The sequence below is a fragment of the Trematomus bernacchii genome, unplaced genomic scaffold, assembly GCF_902827165.1.
Source record: "Trematomus bernacchii unplaced genomic scaffold, fTreBer1.1, whole genome shotgun sequence".
Taxonomy (NCBI): domain Eukaryota; kingdom Metazoa; phylum Chordata; class Actinopteri; order Perciformes; family Nototheniidae; genus Trematomus; species Trematomus bernacchii.
In genome coordinates, this window is record NW_022987869.1 from 1111310 (window position 1) to 1133114 (window position 21805).

Below are 21805 nucleotides of genomic sequence, written 5' to 3' on the forward strand. Positions count from 1 at the left end.
TACTTACTTAAGGTCAGTGGCGAGCCGTGACTTTTATACCTAGGCCCTCTGAACAGAAACTGAATAGGCAGATTCGAAGGATTTATTTCTTTGGAAATGTTATTTTAAATACAATTTTAAATCAAGTTATTTTGGTAAAACTAATGAAAAATATAACTAAACAAATATTTAAAATATTAATGTTTTCAAATATATAAGCCCTGACGGCTCGCCACTGCTTAAGGTATATATGTATGCTTGTATAGGCATAATAATTAAGTCATTGCTTAATTGTATTATTTATTTTATTAATATATATATTATTTTCATCTTATGAAAGATAATTATATCCTCACACAAAAACATTATGACTTTAACTTCTCTGACAATCAGGTGGTGATGTGAGAGTGAGACAGCTGGACTGGCTTCAGCATGACCTTTGTACAGGTAACACACACACACACACACACACACACACACACACACACACACACACACACACACACACACACACACACACACACACACACCATACACCTCACCACACCACACAAAAGCATTTCCTACTGGTCATCTGGTCATTCCTCACAGCCAACAAAGATATCATATCCCATGTCTTTTTTTAAGGAAGGAATTTAAACATTAACTACATGACAATGGCATGCTTCAAATAATGAATCATATCACCAAAGACACAGAGCAAGGACAGTATTTGCATGGCACACTGTAGTCAACTACAGATTACATTTCTTCTTGAGTGAATAGAAGTCCTAAATGAAACTAGCTCTCGTTGACTCTCTCCCGTGTTAGAGACCCACTCCATCTATGGACAGATATCTCCCTCCAAATGAACCCAGTAGTAGGATTTCCAGAAAACTAACAAACTGCAAAATTCTTTGAATTTGCAAAAAATATCCTGTGTATCGAATTTTTGTATCGTTAGTACAGTTTTACAAGCCTTCTCTAGTTATGCTTCATACATGTACGGTGGAGGAAATAAGTATTTGATCCCCTGCCGATTTTGTAAGTTCACCCACTTACAAATAAATGAACAGTCTTTCATTTTAATGGTAGGTTTATTTTAACAGTGAGAGTAAGAATATCAAAAAGAAAATCCGGAAATTGACATTATATAAAAGATAAAAATTGATTTGCATTTAATCAATCAATCAATCAATCAATCAATCAATCAATCAATCAATCAATGTTTATTTATATAGCCCAATATCACAAATGTTACATTTGTCTCAGTGGACTTCACAGTTTGTACAGAATATCAGTGACAATACGACACCCTCTGTCCTTAGACCCTCACATCGTACAAGGAAACACTTCCAGAGAAAACCCCAGTTTAAAGGGGAACATGGGAGAAACCTCAGGGAGAGCAACAGAGGAGGGATCCCTCTCCCAGGACGGACAGACGTGCAATAGATGCCGTGTGTAAATCAAAGAGATAATACATTTTACAACATAGGTAGACCAAATGTTTGGAAATGCATGTGTCTATAATAAGAAGAGGAATCCACGAGGATGTCAACAATCCTGTGGGAGCCATCAGGGAAGTAGTATGATGACAGTTGCCACCCCGGTAGGTGAAACTAGGCTACTAGCTACAGTACAGATGCAACTAGATGAGCTGTTAACTCTCGCTCTGACTTTCTTTTTTAAACACACACGCATTTTTCCCACCCGCATTCCGCGAAGACCCGCCCTACTGTGCCTCTGATTCGCAGACTGTTGGTGGGGGGAAAAACGCTGACTGGATGCTGAATGTGATTGGACCAAAGCGTTGTCAGACATACACAGACAGTGGAACAGTCTGACATGCAGAGCGCTGTATGCAGTAGACATAGCGGAGAATTTTGACTGGTTGCGTTGTGGCGATGTCTCGCAGATAACACAGATAATACAGATAATACATATGAAAAGTATCATTTGCTCAGAGTCCAGAGACAGTTGTGGTTTGGTCCGGATCCGGACCGGAGTCCGGACTTTGAGGATGCCTGCACTACACCATAATGGATCAAATTCTGCAGCGCCTGAAGGCCCCCCCCTCCCCCTGCTCAAGAAGAACATGAAAGGCCGTCTGAAGCTTGACAATGAACATCTGAATGATTCAGAGAAGGCTTGGGAGAAGGTGATGAGATCAGATGAGACCAACATCGAGATCTTTGGCAGCAACTCGACACGCCGTGTTTGGAGGAAGAGAAATGCTGACTATAACCCCAGAACACCATCCCCCCCCACCGTCAGGCATGGAGGTGGAAACATTCTGCTTTGGGGGTGTTTCTCTGCTCAGGGGACAGGACGGCTTCCCTGCACCGAGGAGAGGATGTACGGGGCCATGCACCGTAACATCTTGGCCGATAGCCTCCTTCCCTCAGCCAGGACACTGAAAATGGGTCATGGAGGGGTCTTCCAGCAGGACAATGACCCTGAACATACGGCCAAGACAACACAGGAGAGGCTAAAGAAGAAGCACATTGAGGTGATGGAGGGGCCTAGCCAGTCTCCGGACCTTAATCCCATAGAACATCTGTGGAGGGAGCTGAAGCTTCCAGAGGCCAAGCATCAGCCTCAAAACCTGCAGGATTTGGAGAGGGTCTTCAGAGAGGAGTGGACCAACATCCTTCCTGAGTTGTGCACAGACCTGGAGACCAGCTACAAGAAGTGTCTGACCTCTGTGTGTCCAACAAGGGTTTCTCCATCAAGTACTAACACATGTTCTGCAAGGGGATCAAATACTTATTTCACAGTTAAATGCAAATCAATTTGTATCTTTCATATAATGTCCATTTCTGGATTTTCTTTCTGATATTCTTACTCTCACTGTTAGTATAAACCTACCATTAAAAGTATATAGACTGTTCTTTTCTTTGTAAGTGGGCCAATATACAAAATCTGCAAGGGATCAAATAATTATTTCCTCCACTGTATATGTATCAGAAACGGAAGGAGCAGAGCAACACTTAGTTTGAAGGGCCACAGATATTAATGATGAAGTAACGGACACATAATGCATACACAATCACTGTACGTTTTGTTTAGCCTGTACCACTAACTGCAGACTATAGAGAATGAATGACCATCATTAACTCAGAAATGATGATTGATGTAAACATAGGAACACTAATCCAATCATTATTCTCTGACGACTTGCAACATATGACATACTGTCCATAGTCATGGCTGTGAAAGTGTTTATATTTACTATCAACCAACAATGAATGTATGCAACTAAAGAGTTGTGTGTCTGACACTGACTGTTTGTTCAGCAGCAGATAATGTGCAATGTTGTCATTACATGTACACAATACAAATGTACCTGGAACATTGAAACAAGTACAGCCTACCAACCTTTACACCTTATTTTGTATAGAAGACACCCCTCTCTCTGACCATGGAAATGTCTCTCTATCATCTGTGGAATGTTTGTAGATGCAGACGTGGAGTTTAGCTGGACAGAGGAGGAAGTAGAAGACATGTACAACAACACTGAGATCATCATTGCTGCTGATGGTGGGTTATTGAGCTGGTCACAGTTAGCATAGGTAGAACAACCCACTGCACCGTGCTTCATTTAATGAGACATAACCATGCAAATGCAACAGTTAAGAAGCACTTTGATTTATTTAAGACGTCTTCCAATCATTCTATAGCCTTGACAGGAAGTGATGTGTAAAGAAGGAGTGATGCTTGATCTTGCCTTTGAGCATTTTCCACGTGTATGTGCTGCAGTTGAAACACACAATTGTCCGGGGTCACCTTACTAGTGTGAATGATTAGTAAGTAATAACAAAAGGCTTCTATCAGCACTGCAACAGTGGGGCCATGTGCTCATGAGTCACAGGCTGCTGTAGCTAATGATAATAACAGTAATGCATGGCATTTATGAAATGCTTTCAGCAGTGCTCAAAGACACTTTTGATGTAACATATTCACTTTATATATTGGCCTGATCATGGATCATTGGTCTACCATTTTTCTTTGGCCACTTTTTATTTGCTCCAAGATGTCATTTCAAAGCATTATTATTTAAATGAGAATTAAATAAATGATTATTATTGATGTTTTCTTGTATCAGTTATCTATGACGATGAGCTGACAGACGGTCTGTTCCGGACCCTGTACCGGCTCTGCAGCAGCTTCTCTCACAGCTGCTCCGTCTTCATCTCCATAGAGAAAAGGTGAGCAGAGTCTCAGAGCATGGATCTGCTAGACATAGCTTTGGAACATCAAAACTAATGTTCTGCATGGTGAGTACGTTGTCTACAACTGCCTGTGGATTTCTAGATCCATTTAATTGAATTGATACTCACTTTTATCAACGGGAAGAAAAAACTCAGATACAGTTGAATGTGCAGTTTCAGACCGGGGGGAAGCTGTGTGCTTTATTCCGCACAGCAGCTGTACCCGAGGTGTCTGTTTGATCCTAGAACGTTTTGTATGACGTGTAGTTTCCAACCACGTTTTTATAGAGCATAAATTAGCCTTACAGGTATTGGACTTTACTCTGAGTAATAACTTACAGTTTGTGGTTATAACTGTTTTAAAGTTTAACTTCACCTGCAGGTCTAAGCATAACTCTACTCACTGCACTGTATTACACACCTATTGTATATGGTAACAGGATATCCAGAACCCCTAGAGGGAAACCAGGGACCAAGTTACAAGCTCAAGCAGTAATTCTGTTTTGCCTGGATGTCTCACAAGGATGAACTTCACTCTGAGACACATGGACGTGTCCTGTGATGCCTACAACCACTTCAGCCGCTGCCTGTCCCAGCTGGTGGCCCTGCAGGACGGACGCTGCAGCTTCACAGTGCAGCAGCTCCCTACCCACTTTTCACAGTTCCTCCTGTATGACCGCATCGAGCAGCTGGTAAGAGAGCCACTCGCACACATCATTATATTTTCAGAAGAAGTTCTGAGATGTGTTGGTGCTAGTGAAAGCAAGCACTCTAATATAAGCAAGTGTGTTTACTAAGACAAGCAGGATACACTCCACTGTGTGGTTGCATTTTTGAGGATTCATTTTATTATTGAACAACTACAGTGCTCTCGGTCAATCCAAAATGTTAATAAACCTCAAACCTGAATATATAGGAAAGTAAAAGTGAGGTTTTGGCTTTCTTGGGAGAATATCTGTGTGTGCAGAATTATTGGGCAACTATTAGTGTGCAGACTTATTATGCAACTAAAGGAACAACTAAGATGTTCCCATCTCACATATTTAGTTTAAGTGAGAACAGTAAACAAACAACTGTTCTACTTTTCTGTCATTTAAAAAAACAATATAGCCACCCTTCTTTTCAATAACAGTCACAAGCCTTCTATTCATGGAGTCTGTCAGTTTCTGGATCTGTTGACCATCACCTTTTGTTACAGCAGCAACCACAGCCTCCCAGACTCTGTTCAGAGAGTTGTTTCCTTCACCGTAAATCTCCCTTTAAGAAGGGCCCACAAGTTCTCTATAGAGTTTAGGTCAGGTGAGGAAGAGTTTAGGTCAGGTGAGGAAGGGTTTAGGTCAGGTGAGGAAGGGTTAAGGTCAGGTGAGGAATGGTTTAGGTCAGGTGAGGAAAGGTTAAGGTCAGGTGAGGAAGGGTTTAGGTCAGGTGAGGAAGGGTTAAGGTCAGGTGAGGAAGGGTTTAGGTCAGGTGAGGAAGAGTTTAGGTCAGGTGAGGAAGGGTTTAGGTCAGGTGAGGAAGGGTTTAGGTCAGGTGAGGAAGGGTTTAGGTCAGGTGAGGAAGGGTTTAGGTCAGGTGAGGAAGGGTTTGGGTCAGGTGAGGAAGGGTTTGGGTCAGGTGAGGAAGGGTTTAGGTCAGGTGAGGAAGGGTTTGGGGTCAGGTGAGGAAGGGTTTAGGTCAGGTGAGGAAGGGTTAAGGTCAGGTGAGAAAGGGTTTAGGTTAAGGTGAGGAAGGGTTAAGGTGAGGAAGGGTTAAGGTCAGGTGAGGAAGGGTTTAGGTCAGGTGATTAAGGGTTTAGGTCAGGTGAGGAAGGGTTTAGGTCAGGTGAGGAAGGGTTAAGGTGAGGAAGGGTTAAGGTGAGGAAGGGTTAAGGTCAGGTGAGGAAGGGTTAAGGTGAGGAAGGGTTTAGGTCAGGTGAGGAAGGGTTTAGGTCAGGTGAGGAAGGGTTTAGGTCAGGTGAGGAAGGGTTTAGGTCAGGTGATTAAGGGTTTAGGTCAGGTGAGGAAGGGTTTAGGTCAGGTGAGGAAGGGTTTAGGTCAGGTGAGGAAGGGTTTAGGTCAGGTGAGGAAGGGTTTAGGTCAGGTGAGGAAGGTTTAGGTCAGGTGAGGAAGGGTTTAGGTCAGGTGATTAAGGGTTTAGGTCAGGTGAGGAAGGGTTTAGGTCAGGTGAGGAAGGGTTTAGGTCAGGTGAGGAAGGGTTTAGGTCAGGTGAGGAAGGGTTTAGGACAGGTGAGGAAGGGTTTAGGTCAGGTGAGGAAGGGTTTAGGTCAGGTGAGGAAGGGTTAAGGTCAGGTGAGGAAGGGTTTAGGTTAAGGTGAGGAAGGGTTAAGGTCAGGTGAGGAAGGGTTAAGGTGAGGAAGGGTTTAGGTCAGGTGAGGAAGGGTTTAGGTCAGATTAGGAAGGGTTTAGGTCAGGTGAGGAAGGGTTTAGGTCAGGTGAGGAAGGGTTTAGGTCAGGTGAGGGTTAAGGTCAGGTGAGGAAGGGTTTAGGACAGATGAGGAAGGGTTTAGGTCAGGTGAGGAAGGGTTTAGGTTAAGGTGAGGAAGGGTTAAGGTCAGGTGAAGAAGGGTTTAGGTCAGGTGAGGAAGGGTTTAGGTCAGGTGAGGAAGGGTTAAGGTCAGGTGAGGAAGGGTTAAGGTCAGGTGAGGAAGGGTTTAGGTTAAGGTGAGGAAGGGTTAAGGTCAGGTGAGGAAGGGTTAAGGTGAGGAAGGGTTAAGGTCAGGTGAGGAAGGGTTAAGGTCAGGTGAGTAAGGGTTTAGGTCAGGTGAGGAAGGGTTTAGGTCAGGTGAGGAAGGGTTTAGGTCAGGTGAGGAAGGGTTTAGGTCAGGTGAGGAAGGGTTAAGGTCAGGTGAGGAAGGGTTTAGGTCAGGTGAGGAAGGGTTTAGGTCAGGTGAGGAAGGGTTAAGGTCAGGTGAGGAAGGGTTTAGGTCAGGTGAGGAAGGGTTAAGGTCAGGTGAGGAAGGGTTAAGGTCAGGTGAGGAAGGGTTTGGGTCAGGTGAGGAAGGGTTTGGGTCAGGTGAGGAAGGGTTAAGGTCAGGTGAGGAAGGGTTAGGGTCAGGTGAGGAAGGGTTTGGGTCAGGTGAGGAAGGGTTTGGGTCAGGTGAGGAAGGGTTAAGGTCAGGTGAGGAAGGGTTAAGGTCAAGGTGAGGAAGGGTTAAGGTCAGGTGAGGAAGGGTTTAGGGTCAGGTGAGGAAGGGTTTAGGTCAGGTGAGGAAGGGTTTGGGTCAGGTGAGGAAGGGTTTAGGTCAGGTGAGGAAGGGTTTAGGTCAGGTGAGGAAGGGTTTAGGTCAGGTGAGGAAGGGTTAGGTCAGGTGAGGAAGGGTTTGGGTCAGGTGAGGAAGGGTTTAGGTCAAGTGAGGAAGGGTTTAGGTCAGGTGAGGAAGGGTTTGGGTCAGGTGAGGAAGGGTTTAGGTCAAGTGAGGAAGGGTTAAGGTCAGGTGAGGAAGGGTTTAAGGTGAGGAAGGGTTAAGGTCAGGTGAGGAAGGGTTTAGGTCAGGTGAGGACGGGTTTAGGTCAGGTGAGGAAAGGGTTTAGGTCCGGTGAGGAAGGGTTTAGGTCAGGTGAGGAAGGGTTTAGGTCAGGTGAGGAAGGGTTTGGGTCAGGTGAGGAAGGGTTTGGGTCAGGTGAGGAAGGGTTAGGTCAGGTGAGGAAGGGTTTAGGTCAGGTGAGGAAAGGGTTTAGTCAGGTGAGGAAGGTTTGGTCAGTGAGGAAGGGTTTGGTCAGGCTGAGGAAGGGTTTGGTCAGGTGAGGAAGGGTTTAGGTCAGTAGGAAGGGTGGTAGGTGAGGAAGGGTTTAGGTCAGGTGAGGAAGGGTTTAGGTCAGGTGAGGAAGGGTTAGGGTCAGGTGAGGAAGGGTTTTAGGTCAGTGAGGAAGGGTTTAAGGTCAGGTGAGGAAGGGTTAAGGTCACGGTGAGGAACGGGTAGGTCAGGTGAGGAAGGGTTTAGGTCAGGTGAGGAAGGGTTTAGGTCAGGTGAGGAAGGGTTTAGGGTCAGGTGAGGAAGGGGTTTAGGTCAGGTGAGGAAGGGTTAAGGTCAGGTGAGGAAGGGTTTAGGTCAGGTGAGGAAGGGTTTAGGTCAGGTGAGGAAGGGTTTAGGTCAGATTAGGAAGGGTTTAGGTCAGGTGAGGAAGGGTTAAGGTCAGGTGAGGAAGGGTTTAGGGTCAGGTGAGGAAGGGTTTAGGTCAGGTGAGGAAGGGTTTAGGTCAGGTGAGGAAGGGTTTAGGTCAGGTGAGGAAGGGGTTTATAGGTCAGGTGAGGAAGGGTTTAGGTCAGGTGAGGAAGGGTTTAGAGGTCAGGTGAGGAAGGGTTTAGGTCAGGGTGGAGGAGGGTTAAGGTCAGGTGAGGAAGGGTGTAGGTCAGGTGAGGAAGGGTTTAGGTCAGGTGAGGAAGGGTTTAGGTCAGGTGAGGAAGGGGGCCATGTCATTATTCGTTCCTCTTTAAGGCCTTTACTGGTTAACCACACAGTGGAGTACTTTGAAGCATGCGATGGAGCATTGTCCTTCAGAAAATCATGGTCTTCCTGAAAGATGCAGACTGTTTCCTGTACCAATGATGGAAGAAAGTGTCTTGTAAAAACTGGCAGCAGGTTTGGGAGTTGATTTTGAGTCCATCTTCAACCCAAAAAGGTCCAACTAGCTCCTCCTTAATAATACCAGCCCATACCAGAACCCCACCTCCACCTCGCTGGTGTCAGAGTTGAAGTGGAGCTCTGGGCCTGGTACTGATCCAGCCACGGGCCCATCCATCTGGTCCGTCAAGAGTCACCCTCATCTCATCAGTCCAGAAAACCTTCAGATGTTTCTTGGCCCAGTCTTGACGTTTGAACTCATGTGTCTTGTTCAGTGGTGGTTTCAGCCTTCCAACCCTTGGCCATGCCTCTGAACACCTGAGACTTCTGGGCCCTCCAGGTAGGTCACAGTTCTGGAATATGACGGCACTGGAGGATAATGGCTTCCTGGTGGCTTCACGTTTAATTCTTCTCAGATCTTTGGCAGTTTATTTGCGTCTTTTTGTCTCAACACGTTTCTTGTGACCCTGTTGACTATTTGCAACAAAAGGTTTGATGGTTCTGTGATCAGACTAATATCTTAGTAATTTCAAGAGCTGCATCCCTCTGAAAGACTTTTCAAAAGTCAGTTAAATCTCTTTTTTGGCCCATTTTGACTGAGGAAAAGAAGCTGCCTAATAATTCTGCACACCTTGATATAGGGTGTTGATCTCCTTAGGCCACACCCTCCCTCATTACACAAATACACATCAACTAATATGCTAAACTCCAATACGCATTCAAGTTCATACAACATTTATTTTTAACATTAAGATAAATAATATCATAAAAGAGTAAGCAGTATATTCTGGTGCAGTGATGATTTATTCAGATGATACGTAGCAGCAGCGCTCCCTGGATAAAAACACTGGAATATTTCTGTTGAAATGTGGAATATTGCAGAAAATAAGATATTTGGTATTTAATCACAGTGCTGGGTAAACACAGGAAACATATCAGTCAAACATCATGGCGCAGGGTGTATGGGGTCAGATCAGTCCCAAAAATAAATAAATGCACACAGAAGGATACACAAATGTAACTCTTCATCCATACACATATTTTTCAATGCACACGCAAAAACGTATCATTTTATAAATGTAAAAAAGTTTAACAAATATATTTCTGATCCACACACAAATAGTTACATCAGAAACATATTTGAGTGTTGTTACATTTATATAGAAAATGCTTTCTGTGTGTGAATTTTTGAGACTCCCCTGACACCGCTAGATTCACACATACATTTTTTTAAGAGGCGAGTGTCTTCGGCCAATCAGATGTCTGCTTCATTTTAAGCCAATCACATGCGACAAGGGTGTTGCGTTTGCAACGTAGCGTAACATCTACGTGGTTTGCGGAGTCTGGGGGTGTGACAGAGTCCGGGGGGGGGGGTGATAGTTCAGAGTTCATCTCCAACAACATGGCATCTGGAAGTGGCGCTCCCGCTACTACACATCTTTTCGTTAGTCATGCAATAATCTCGAATTATAATTCACTACTTTTGCTTAATTATGAAGGTAGCTCAGTTAGTTCGAGGATATTTTGAAACCTGTTCAGTAGGTTGAATTGTGTTGTAGCTAATATAAGCTAACATTAGCTAGCGCTGCTAAGTCTGTCTAAAGTTTCTGCATGCTAATTTGGTTGTTCTGCTATCAAGTATTATCTTTAAATGAAGTTGACGTTATTGAAAATAACTGTTTGACAGGGTCTATCGCCTCTAGTAGAAGTATATTGGCGTTCATGATTAAGTATGTTTAAGCTATGAATGGTTGCTTCGTTACTGGTGTGTATTGATTTATTATGCGTGGCATTTAATACTAGCGTTTTCAAGCTAAATAATGCTAATTGACAACCTAGGTCCGCGGGCCAAATCCGGCCTGCGACTTCATTTTATGTGACCCGCAAGAATATAATACGTTTATTATACGGTTACATGCCGCTTTACAGAAGCACGTTGCCCATAAACTACATGTCCCACAATGCATCTCATTTTGTGACATGCACACTGAAGATACTTGCAATTATTTGCCCTAGACTTCTGCTTCCAGACGTAGTTAATTTTGAAGTTATTACCCTATCCGATAATAATCCAATGCAGAGCCAATAATGTAATATAATACATTGTTTTATATATATAATATATGTATATCTATATAGTCTTAAAGTTACAACCGGCTCTTTGAGTGTAACCATAATGCTGATGTGACCCACGATGAAATTTAGTTTGACACCCCTGACCTAGGATGAGTACGATCATAAGGTAACTTGGAGTAATCGGTGTTAGTAAACAAGTGTTCGCCCGCAGAACACTAGTGGGCAAAATCAACGTTCTAATCACAGTAAATTCAGTGGTAGCAAAGTAGCGGTGGGCAAAATATCCTCAAACTAACTGAGCTACCTTCATAATTAAGCAAAAGTAATAATTTATCATTCGAGATTATTGCATGACTAATGACAAGATGTGAAAGTATTCACTGTCTGATTGTCACACAAGCAGCTGATAAATATCCCTCATCCCCTTAAGTGAATATGTTTCAGTATGAATTGACGCTGTTTGGCATCACAACGCTGTTATGAAAGTTTCTCTGGTATAAAATGAGTGATGTTAGCTTAGCAACCGAAGCTAATCTGACTATCTTGACTACTTATTGCTATCCTATTGTGGCATAAGCCGTTTTCTACAGGCACATTTTACCGGCGTATTTTTCATTATGATTTTACTTGTGATAGTCGGACATGACAACCTGTGCAGCCCATGTATTGAGTCCATCCGATAGCATGCTATAATACAAAACAAAACGTCTGCCTGCTCTCCACAATGATCAATAACAGAGAACGGATTATCTAAAGTAAGGTAAAAATAAACAGAATCACACGAAGCCTGGTTAGTGTTGCCTGACTTTATAAAGTGGGTTTTTTATAAGTGTGTGGTCGCGTTCTATGCCCCTTTTCCACCAAACCGGTTCCGGTTCAAGATCCGTTCTTGTGCTTTTCTGGTGCTTAACTGATTCTTCTCTGTAGCACCACTTGTGTTTCCACCGCTCAGAGCCCGACTGGTGCTGCGTGATGACATCAGTGTGTACGTCGCTGATTTTTCACCGGGATTTACCGACCGCTGCAGTGCTGCTCGTCCACCGGAGTTTATTCTCTCGTTAACTCAAGGCAGAGTTTAGTCTCCCGTTAACTCACGGCAGAGTTTATTCTCCCGTTAACTCACGGCAGCGTGAAAGGGGCATCAGATGTCTGCTTCATTTTAAGCCCCCCACAAGGGTGTGCTTAATGAGTTTGTAACGTAGCATAACATCTACACGGTTTGCGGAGTCTGGGGGTGTGAATGCCCCTTTACCACCAAACTGGTTCCAGGGCCGGTTCCGGGCTAAAGCCTGATTAAGCTCTGGTTCTTCCTGTTTCCACCGCAGCAGAGCCGGCTCTAAGCACCGAAAACCGGTGCTTAGCTGGCCCCACTCGGCTGCCCGGCAAGAACCAAGAACCAATACTTCACGCTTACGTCGGAGGGGGGCGAGATTAACCTGAGCAATAACAGGCGAGTAGGGCAAATAAAAGTTGTAACAAGCAGTAGTGCTGAGCAAAGTGACTAGAACGCAACCACACACTTTATAAAGTCAGGCAACACTAACCAGGCTTAGTGTGATTCTGTTTATTTGTACCTTACTTTGACCATCCGTTCACTGTTATTGATCATTGTGGAGAGCAGGCAGACGTTTTGTTTGTTATTATAGTAGCTATCAGATGGAATCAATACATGGGCTGCACAGGTTGTCATGTCCGACTATCACAAGTAGAATCATAATGAAAAAGACACTGGTAAAATGTGCCTGTAGAAAACGGCTTATGCCACAATAGAATAGCAACAAGTAGTCAAGATAGTCAGATTAGCTTCAGTTGCTATGCTAACATCACCCATTTTATATCAGAGGAACTTTCATAACACTGTTGTGATGCCAAACAGCGTCAATTCATACTGAAACACATTCACTTATGGGGGGGGGATATTTATCAGCTGCTTGTGTGACAGTCAGACAGTGAATACTTTCCAGCAGCCGCTAAATGAACCACGAAAAGTATAAGGGTTGAGAAGTAGTTCTTTAATTGTATCTGGCTCCGTATGATTAAAAGCAACACGATCATCGAGTCGACGCAGTCACCCATTGTTGTTGTAGGCGGCGTTGGGGAGAAAATCAGCGACGTACACACTGATGTCATCACGCAGCACCAGTCGGGCTCTGAGCGGTGGAAACACAAGTGGTGCTACAGAGAAGGACCAGTTAAGCACCAGAAAAGCACAAGAACGGATCTTGAACCGGAACCGGTTTGGTGGAAAAGGGGATTGGCCGAAGACACTCGCCTCTTAAAAAAAATGTATGTGTGAATCTGTCAGGGGAGTCTCAAAAATTCACACCCAAATGCAGAGAGATTCACACACAGAAAGCATTTTTTATATAAATGTAACAACACTCAAATATGTTTTTGACTATTTGTGTGTGGATCAGAAATATATTTGTTAAACTTTTTTACATTTATAAAATGATACGTTTTTGTGTGTGCATTGTCTATATATATATATATATATATATATATATATATATATATATATATATATATATATATATATATATATATATATATATATATATATATCATAAGTATATATATATATATCTCTCTATCTCTCTCTATAGTCTATCTCATCTCTCTATATCATCTCTTCTCTCTTCTCTCTCTCTCTCTCTCTCTCGCTCTATCTCATCTCTCTCGATCTATATCTATAAAGACATTATATATAAATCGGGACATTACACTTTGTGGTCTTTCTGTGTGCATTTATTTATTTTTGAGACTGATCTGACCCCATACACAGGGTGGGGGGTTTCTCCATGTTATCACAGTACTTTCTGCTCTTTAAAGGTCCCATGTCATGGCCATTTCTACTGATCATAATTCCATTGTTGAGGTATACTAGAATAGATTTATACTGTGCAATTTTCCAAACTCACATTGGTTTCTCATACAGCATCTCTGTAAAGTATGTGTATTCACCGGTATTCACTCTCTATCCTAAACGGCTTGTTGGAGCTCCTGCCCCCCCCCCTCCCTGTGAGCCCAGTGTGCTCTGATTGGTCGCGACGTTGAGAGGCTCGTTGCTGCGAGGAGCAGACAGGCTTCCGTGTCGGCGATACAGCGAGAACAAGCTAAACTCATCCTGAGCACAGACAAACACTCACAGCCGAAGTAAAAACAATAAGTGTGGCTTGATATTGAGTAAGAAAAAGGTTTATAACGCTGTGAGCATGGGTCTGCGCAGAGCATTTCTCCGCCATCCCAACGTAGTAGTCCGAAAAACGTTTACCCATTTAAAGAGTCGTGGTAGATACCTTGTTTGTTTTAAACATCATAAATACACGAACAACAATGAGTACTTACAGGTTGTGTACCCGAATCTCCCGCTGGTCCAAACAAAGTAGGAACAGCATCGTTCTTCAGTGCCCTACGCTGTACATATCCGGCATGAATCGCTGAAAGGTTTGGGAAGCTTTGTTTTGTGAAAGGCTGGCAGAGGGTGTGGCCTCTGGGTATCCCCACGTCAGAGTACCCAGGAAGTAAACATTGGAAAATGAGAAATCTCCAACGAGGCGTTTTGGAGAGGTCTTTTCTGTGTTAGAGTTTTACTCGCTACAGGGTGTACTTTGAGGGGTTTTGACTCTGCAGACCGTTTACATGCATAAAAACCTTCATAACACACAAGGGGACGGGTAATAACCGGAAAAGCATGACATGGGACCTTTAACACTATTTTGAGAGGGATTGCTAATGTTAGCTATTAGGAATTGTTAGGCTGCTGTCCTGACATAGGAACAGCCTGAAAATCCATTTTAGTTCCTGCAGCTCAGGATCAGATGCAGAGATTAATTTCTCTGAGAACTCTTATCGTACGTTATCAGCAATTCAATTCAATTCGAATAGCTTTATTGGCATGACCATAATGACAAAGTATTTCCAAAGCTTTGTACAATAACCACATCTATACATAAATATACATTTGGACAATATAATATGTTGGTTAAGTTCATTTTTTATTTTTTTTTACAAAAGCAAGAATAATGCTTTTTCTTTACTGGGAGAACAATGTACTTTTTGAACATGAACTAGAAAATGAAAAAGAAAACACAGAAAAATAGAAGTGACATGTTTTCCTCTTTTCAGGAGCTGTGGAAGGTGACCTCCACCCCCCTGCCATCTGAGCGGACCCTTCCCCCTGAGTCTGCTTGTGGTAGCAGTTTGAACGCTGAGCCCCCCACCCCACATGTTCCCATTCATAGATCCTGTTAGGAGTTCAGTTTGCTAAATAAGTAGAATGAAACAATTGACTAAATTCAAGACGGAAACAAAAAATAAATATAGTTTATAAAGGGACTTTTTTTTTTCAGGAATTTCGAATAATTTATTTTTTTAACTAGATTTATGCATTCTTGAACATAAAGATATTTATAGGAAATGGAAGTTCTCCAGGTTTGTAATGAGAACGTTTGATGTTTGAACAGTAACCTTTGTATAATGTTAAATAAAGTGTTGCAGAACACATACCCTACAAGTTGGTCATGAAGTTAGTATTTGGAAGAAACTCAATTGCATATTTTTAAAGTATTTTTGTCTTCTTTGACTTCAGAAGCAGATTTGTGAGTTTAATGCTTGACAGAAGCTGTAATGACGAGATAATAAGAATAATAACAAACTGTGTGCGCGTGCAGGAAACTCATCAATGTTACAGCTCGTATGACACAGAAACATATTAGTGAAGTATATCTGTTGGATATGGAGACTCTTCTGGATCCCATGCTGGCGGTGTGTGTTGCTCAGGGCGACGGATCTGTGAGCATGCCATCAGGTGTGTGTTCAGCCACATGTCCTCTGATCCAGCTACGGGTCACTGATCCTTTACAGTTTTCAGGAGACCCACTTTTTCATACAAATCTTGTTGTTTATATCTTACAAAACAGATATGAAAATATTGTCTTTAACTTTATAGTCAATGTCTGTTGCCCACATTTTTGATTTCATACTTTGTGTGCAAACTACATGACGTGCTCTATCTTTACTGTATTAGAACCCTTTCTCACCTAAAGAAGCTCCAGAGTCCCATGCTGCATGAACTCCTTCACCAGCAGCACTGGTCATTAATATTCACTGAGCATATCTGTGGCTCTGATATGTATTCTTTACTTACAAAATATGTATTTATGAATACTAAACGAGAGCATGTCATACATTAAATAGAGGAACAACCCCCCACCCCCTGCTTTAGGTAGAAAAAAGCAAAACCATGTTTAATTAAAACTACATTTTTTTTTTTTGGCTGGTGTTTGGAACCTTCCCATAACAAAAAAAGAGTGACAATGTCGGCTCCTCTGAAGGGGCGATGTTGGCCGTATCACATGTATCTCTGGAAAAAAAAGATGACAATTTACCATCTTTGTCATATTAACACTTTAACACACATAGGCGGAAATGTAATGCCGTCAGAATGGGCTATAATTATGTCAAACTTTGTCATACTAAATACATTATTCTTTATATTTTACGTAATCTTTGAATAGCTCAGTGGATACTGTGATGCCATGAGCTAAAACTTGGCATATTGTTTTCAGATAATTTAAATGAACATTTCAACAATAAGATTGGATAAATGTAATCATTGTTAAAAATCACCATTATTGAAAATGAATAATTAGTGCCCCAAAGTTTCAGTACAGGAACCAAAGAAAGAGAAGGGCTGCCCCCTGGGGGAGGACCTCCGTCTGCACAGGAGAGCCATCTCTCTCTTTCAATTCAATAGCTTTATTAGCATGAGTCATGACCATAGTAACATACAGTATTGCTAAAGCTCTGTATAGTTGCAACATCTATACACAAATACATACATATAAACCCGGGTGTTTTTTCACGAGGGCCACATTCAGAAAAACATACGAAGGGCTGGGCCACTCACTAGAGGTATACTGCCTCAGAAGTTAAGTTAGAAGTTAGAAAAATCCATCAAATGTAGGTAAACTATTCTTGATACTTGAAAAAACAACCTCAAAGCTCCCCATAGGGTTTCATTTATTGTGTTGGCGGCTCATTCCTTAAAACAGAAGCTTCAGATTGCTGATAAGAGGAAATATGAAGGGTATATTTCAAGGTTGTTATGTAAATGTGTTATGGGGCTTATTTCTTATGAACTTAGATTTGTTAGAAAAAAATGTTAACTTAATTGACTGAATTTATTTGAAAATTGGGCTTATTAACACATGAATACTGTGTAATATATTTGAACATATATTAGAAGTACAATATAAGACAAGCAGAAGTTTCATTTGTAGGCCATATTTCATTATACTTTTTTAATTTGCTGAGGGCCGATTCAAAATGGTCAGAGGGCCGCATTTGGCCACCGGGCCGTAGTTTGGATACTCCTGATATAAACAAACCGCAGCATTTTAAACATTAGCAAGAACTTTTTTCTTTCTTTTTTTTTACAAGGAACTCTCTCTCGCTCTTTCTCTCTCTCTCTCAATTAAATATGAATAGCCTTTTTGCATGACCCTTATGACATCTATTATACACATTTGCTGTTGAGTGTTGTGAACACACCTTTTTCGAGCTTGAACAAACATCTCAACGAAACATCCCCCCCAGTCCTAACGCCGGTGGACTGGAAAGCAACAGGACCAGCGTGATGGTGTGCAATAACTTGTGTATTACCATATACGTTATTATTACATAAAGGAAAGAGGAGTGACTCTCTGACAGGGAACAGGAGAGAGAATAAGCCCCTCCCCCTCAGAGACAGGCCTGGCAGTAGACTACACACTGTAAACACACACACACACACACACCCGGAGCTGCTGCGCGCGGTCGGTCGGTCGGTCGGTCCTCTTGTCCCGGGATCTGTTCTCCGGTCCGCCTGCTGTCTCCTGATCCCTGGTAAGTGCCGCTGCTTTAGCTCCGTGTCTCGCGCAGGGTCTGATCCCTGTCATGTGACTCGGTGCGGGGCTCGGGTCCGTGTCGACCCTCATCAGCACCGACTCAGGCAGGGCCGGGGGGGGGGGGGGCTCACACCGTGCTGTTAGCAGTTATGAGACCATCATAACTATCAGTGTCGATCCAGACCCATGAACCGCAGTGAGGCAGTCACATCGAGTCGGAACCAGATTTTCCAGAAGCGAGAAAGAACACATACCTGTTTCTATACCGGTTTGATACACCTTAAGCCTTTAAACACACACACACACACACACACACACACACACACACACACACACACCCACACACACACACACACACACACACACACACACACACACACACACACACACACACACACACACTATCTCTCTTGCAGCAGGGTGAGCATCAGTTACATATCACAGCCTCTTCCTTTCTAGTGAGAAGCTGCTCAAACACTCAGGGATGTTCCTCCACATTCAGCAGAGGTTACACTTAATACATTCATATTTAGTTCATCCGAAGCTTAAATGTTGTATGGTATTCAATTGTTCATCTTGTGCAGCTCAGTTCAGGACTACTGGACCTGGTAAAAATCACCACGAATATAATTTGCAATTTCAGTTTATTGACCAGTGAAAGTGCCTGTCCAGCATTCTCCAGATGTGTACACAGCTTCGGTTTGTGACTGAAATGTTCTGAATGATTGGCCACAGGATATGCAACGGGTGTCTCAGTGTGTGTGAACATGTAGAGGAAGCTGTAAATAGACATATTGCTGCTATAACAAGGACAGGAAGCTAAACAGATTAGCAAACATAAACAATATGTCATTGTTAGTATGTACAAGCATGTGCAGGTATATGAATATGAACACATTGTGTGGGCCTCACTCACAAATGTTAGTTTTTACCATATCTTAGTTTCCTAAAAACAGAATAAAAGAAACATGAGAAAATGTTGGGATAACAAAGACGTCTGACTCACCATCACTAGTCTTACTGAATCAGAACAGCAGAGCTCTGAGAGATATCTGGATCATGATCATCTCTTATGAAGCTCTTTGCTCATGTATGCATACAAGGAGCACCGTTGGTTTTTACCATTTCAACCGGAAGCATTTTCACAACAAAGTGAACAGAATGCTACAGCATGGTGAAGCACGCAGGAACAGAAATACTTATTCATTTATTAAATTCATATTTATAATGAAATACTGAAACAAATCAATATGAGAGTATTAACAGAGAGCTCTCAACACATGGCTCACTGCACTGTTTCCATACAAACTGTGCAACATGTCATATCTGTCTGCAGAAGTCCTGATCTCTGTGCTGTTATGAAGCAGGGCTGGCAATACATATCAATATGATGTCAGTATTGGGATGTGACACTGGATATGGGCTTAGAATTGAATATCCTAATATCATGTCATTTCCTGTTTTTAAAAGCCGTATTTCAGTAGAGTAATGCTTCAGTAGAGTAATGCAATGTTCTGGAGTTCGGAGTGGATTAACATTTCGTGATGGTGTCATTATTTTATGGCTATTACATGATTTTACCTTGTGCAATCAAATTATTATTCATGATGATCAGTTAAAGCAAAATGCAGTCTATCGCCACTTTAAGCTATTGAGGAGATTCCTCTCATCTCAGATCAGTGTCTTTCCCCTCAGCCACGCCAACTGTGTGGAGATACAAAGGAGCAGCAAAGCTCTCCACATACAGCATGTGAGCTTCTGAGGAATGAACCAGTCTCACCAGTGGCGGCGCCAGAGATTTTCTTTTGGGGTGCTGTGGGGTAGCTTGACGTTTCATAGAGGGTGCTCAAACATGTAGGGTTTCCCATTAATGTACCGGGCGCTACAGTGGAATTTTCTACTGCAACACTCCCCACACAAATACACAGTGTACCCGCGACTGTTACAGTGACGGCCCGTCCACACAGCGGCGTGCGTTGAAGCTTCTGCCCATTCACTTTGAATGGGGTGACGTCACGCCGAACTGCATTGTGGGAGTGAAGCGTAGCTTCAAAAGCGTTGCTCGCTGCAAAAGTTGAGCAATGTTCAACTTTTGAAGCTTCGGCGGAAGCGTCAGCCAATCGAATCATATGCCAGTACAAGCTCTAAACCGCGTGCTTGTGTGTCCGGGGCGGGAGATTCATGTGATTGGTTGTTGGTCGAGTTTCAGCCCCCCCCCCGCCGGCAAGCTTCAACGCACGCCGCCGTGTGGACGGGCCGTGAAGGCTCGATAATCAGCTCACGGCATATAGGTGTAAGCAGAGGTAAAGTGCTTCTTTTTTTTAAGTGGGGGGTGGACCTCACCTCCCCTAGGGGGGTCCGGGGGCATGCTCCCGGGAAGTTTTTTTTAATATTGAAGTTAAAAGCATCAATCTGGTGCACTTTGAGAGCAACATGAAGAGATCTATGGATACCTCTCTCAACACCCATATGAAACAGAACTGTAAACAGATTTACTTTTTCTTTATGCATATTTTACAAATCACTCCCCTTTCAAACTGTATTCTTGTTTTACTGTCATAGTATTTCATGCCTGATTTTCATTTATTCTCTTATTTTTTTATACCTATAATGATCATATAAACGTGTGCCTCAGAAATACTTATTTACATGAACGGTGACCAAACCGTTTGAGACCCACTGAGATAACTTAGCCTAAAGTGAACTATCTAAACACTGAGAGAGTCCTTTACCTCACTGATGTTATCTGAGACTCTCAGTCTGACAGGAGAGAGTCCTCCCTCCACCTTGTTGTTGAAAAAGCTCCTTATATCCGTTAGCGTAGCTAGCTAGCACCAGATGCTATCCACAACGATCTCCGGCACCGGTGCACGCTCTCTCTCTCTCGCTCGCTCGCGCACGCACACAAAATGGCTCGTGCCACACACACGCAGAGCAGAGTTTGAATGAAACACAGAGATGACCCAGAAGTACGTGTACTGTAGCATATTATTTTAGAATCAATAATTTTTCAAATTATGAATTTCACACATAAAAAAAAGAAAAGACATACATTTCTTGGGGGTGCTATGGATATCCTGGGGGGAGCTTCAGCACCCCCTAGCGCCCCCCTGGCGCCGCCTATGAGTCTCACCCCTGTTACTCAATGCTTGTGCACCGTTGGTTATCATAAGGCAGGACATTTCTCCATAATCATTGACAGTGATGGTCGGTCAGTAATTACTGCTTTAGAGTCCATGCAGTCGGATGACATACTCAACACACATCATCGCTATTAGCTAGCCACTAAACTTTTCCTGCCTTATACACTCATATGTTAGATGATCATCATTAAAACATATGCACCTGGCCTTTAAGGAAGAAAATAGGAAAAATACATCAGAAAATAAGCAGCTGCTGGTATGATGTGAGGCGATGAGCTGGAGGAGAGAAGCGTTGGAGGTAGAGAAATATTCAGTCCGATGTCAGTTGTAGTTGTGTTACACAGTGATGTATTTTTACCTCCATAAATAAACTTTGACGGAGTACATGCACCGGCTGCAGACAGCAAACAAACCCGACCACAGCCAAGATGTAATCTGGTCTGCCATCAAAGATCACCAGTACTCCTGGGAGAAATGTCTTGGAAGTGGATTGGGACCTTACAGACAAATAGAAAATAATATAATGGAGATGCTCTCTGTTAATAAGCAGCAGTTGATATGACCTGCCTCTGTTTAACATGAGAGAGTGATGACTGCCACATAATGACAAAGGGAGATGTGTTACCATGGCACATTCAGTGTGTTTAGCCAACCAAACAGTCAAGGACTAAATCGTTTTTCTCATTCACATGCTCTCCTTTCGTAGAAGCTAATGCGGCACAATGCTGCAGTGTGGAGCAGTGGGGGACGGGGACGACAAAGATTTCAGTAAAGAAAGGACTGGAGTTTGATAGGTCTCTTTAAGCTGCAACCAATCCTACGACCATTGTATCGGGGTCCAACATTTCCAGGGTTGGCTCTGATACAGATTCTTATGACCGGCAGGACATCTGTAAATAGTTTTATTTAAGTACCAGACCCAAATTCTTTGACCACCGCCAATAATATTCTCAATTAGAGAAAGAG

At 42.8% G+C, this 21805-nt stretch overlaps 1 protein-coding gene across 2 annotated transcripts in view; it reads left to right on the plus strand.

Annotated features, from left to right (window-relative positions):
- Nucleotides 1-16188, plus strand: part of mettl22 (methyltransferase like 22) — a 40373-nt gene extending 24185 nt beyond the window's left edge. For both annotated transcript variants that reach the window (XM_034113618.1, XM_034113619.1), the window contains exons 8-12: nt 373-426; nt 3418-3498; nt 4064-4166; nt 4693-4861; nt 14935-16188. In XM_034113618.1, coding sequence (XP_033969509.1) covers nt 373-426; nt 3418-3498; nt 4064-4166; nt 4693-4861; nt 14935-15060 — 533 coding nt within the window. In that variant the 3' untranslated portion in view covers nt 15061-16188. The remainder of the gene's footprint in view (nt 1-372; nt 427-3417; nt 3499-4063; nt 4167-4692; nt 4862-14934) is intronic.
- Nucleotides 16189-21805: the final 5617 nt, after the last annotated feature.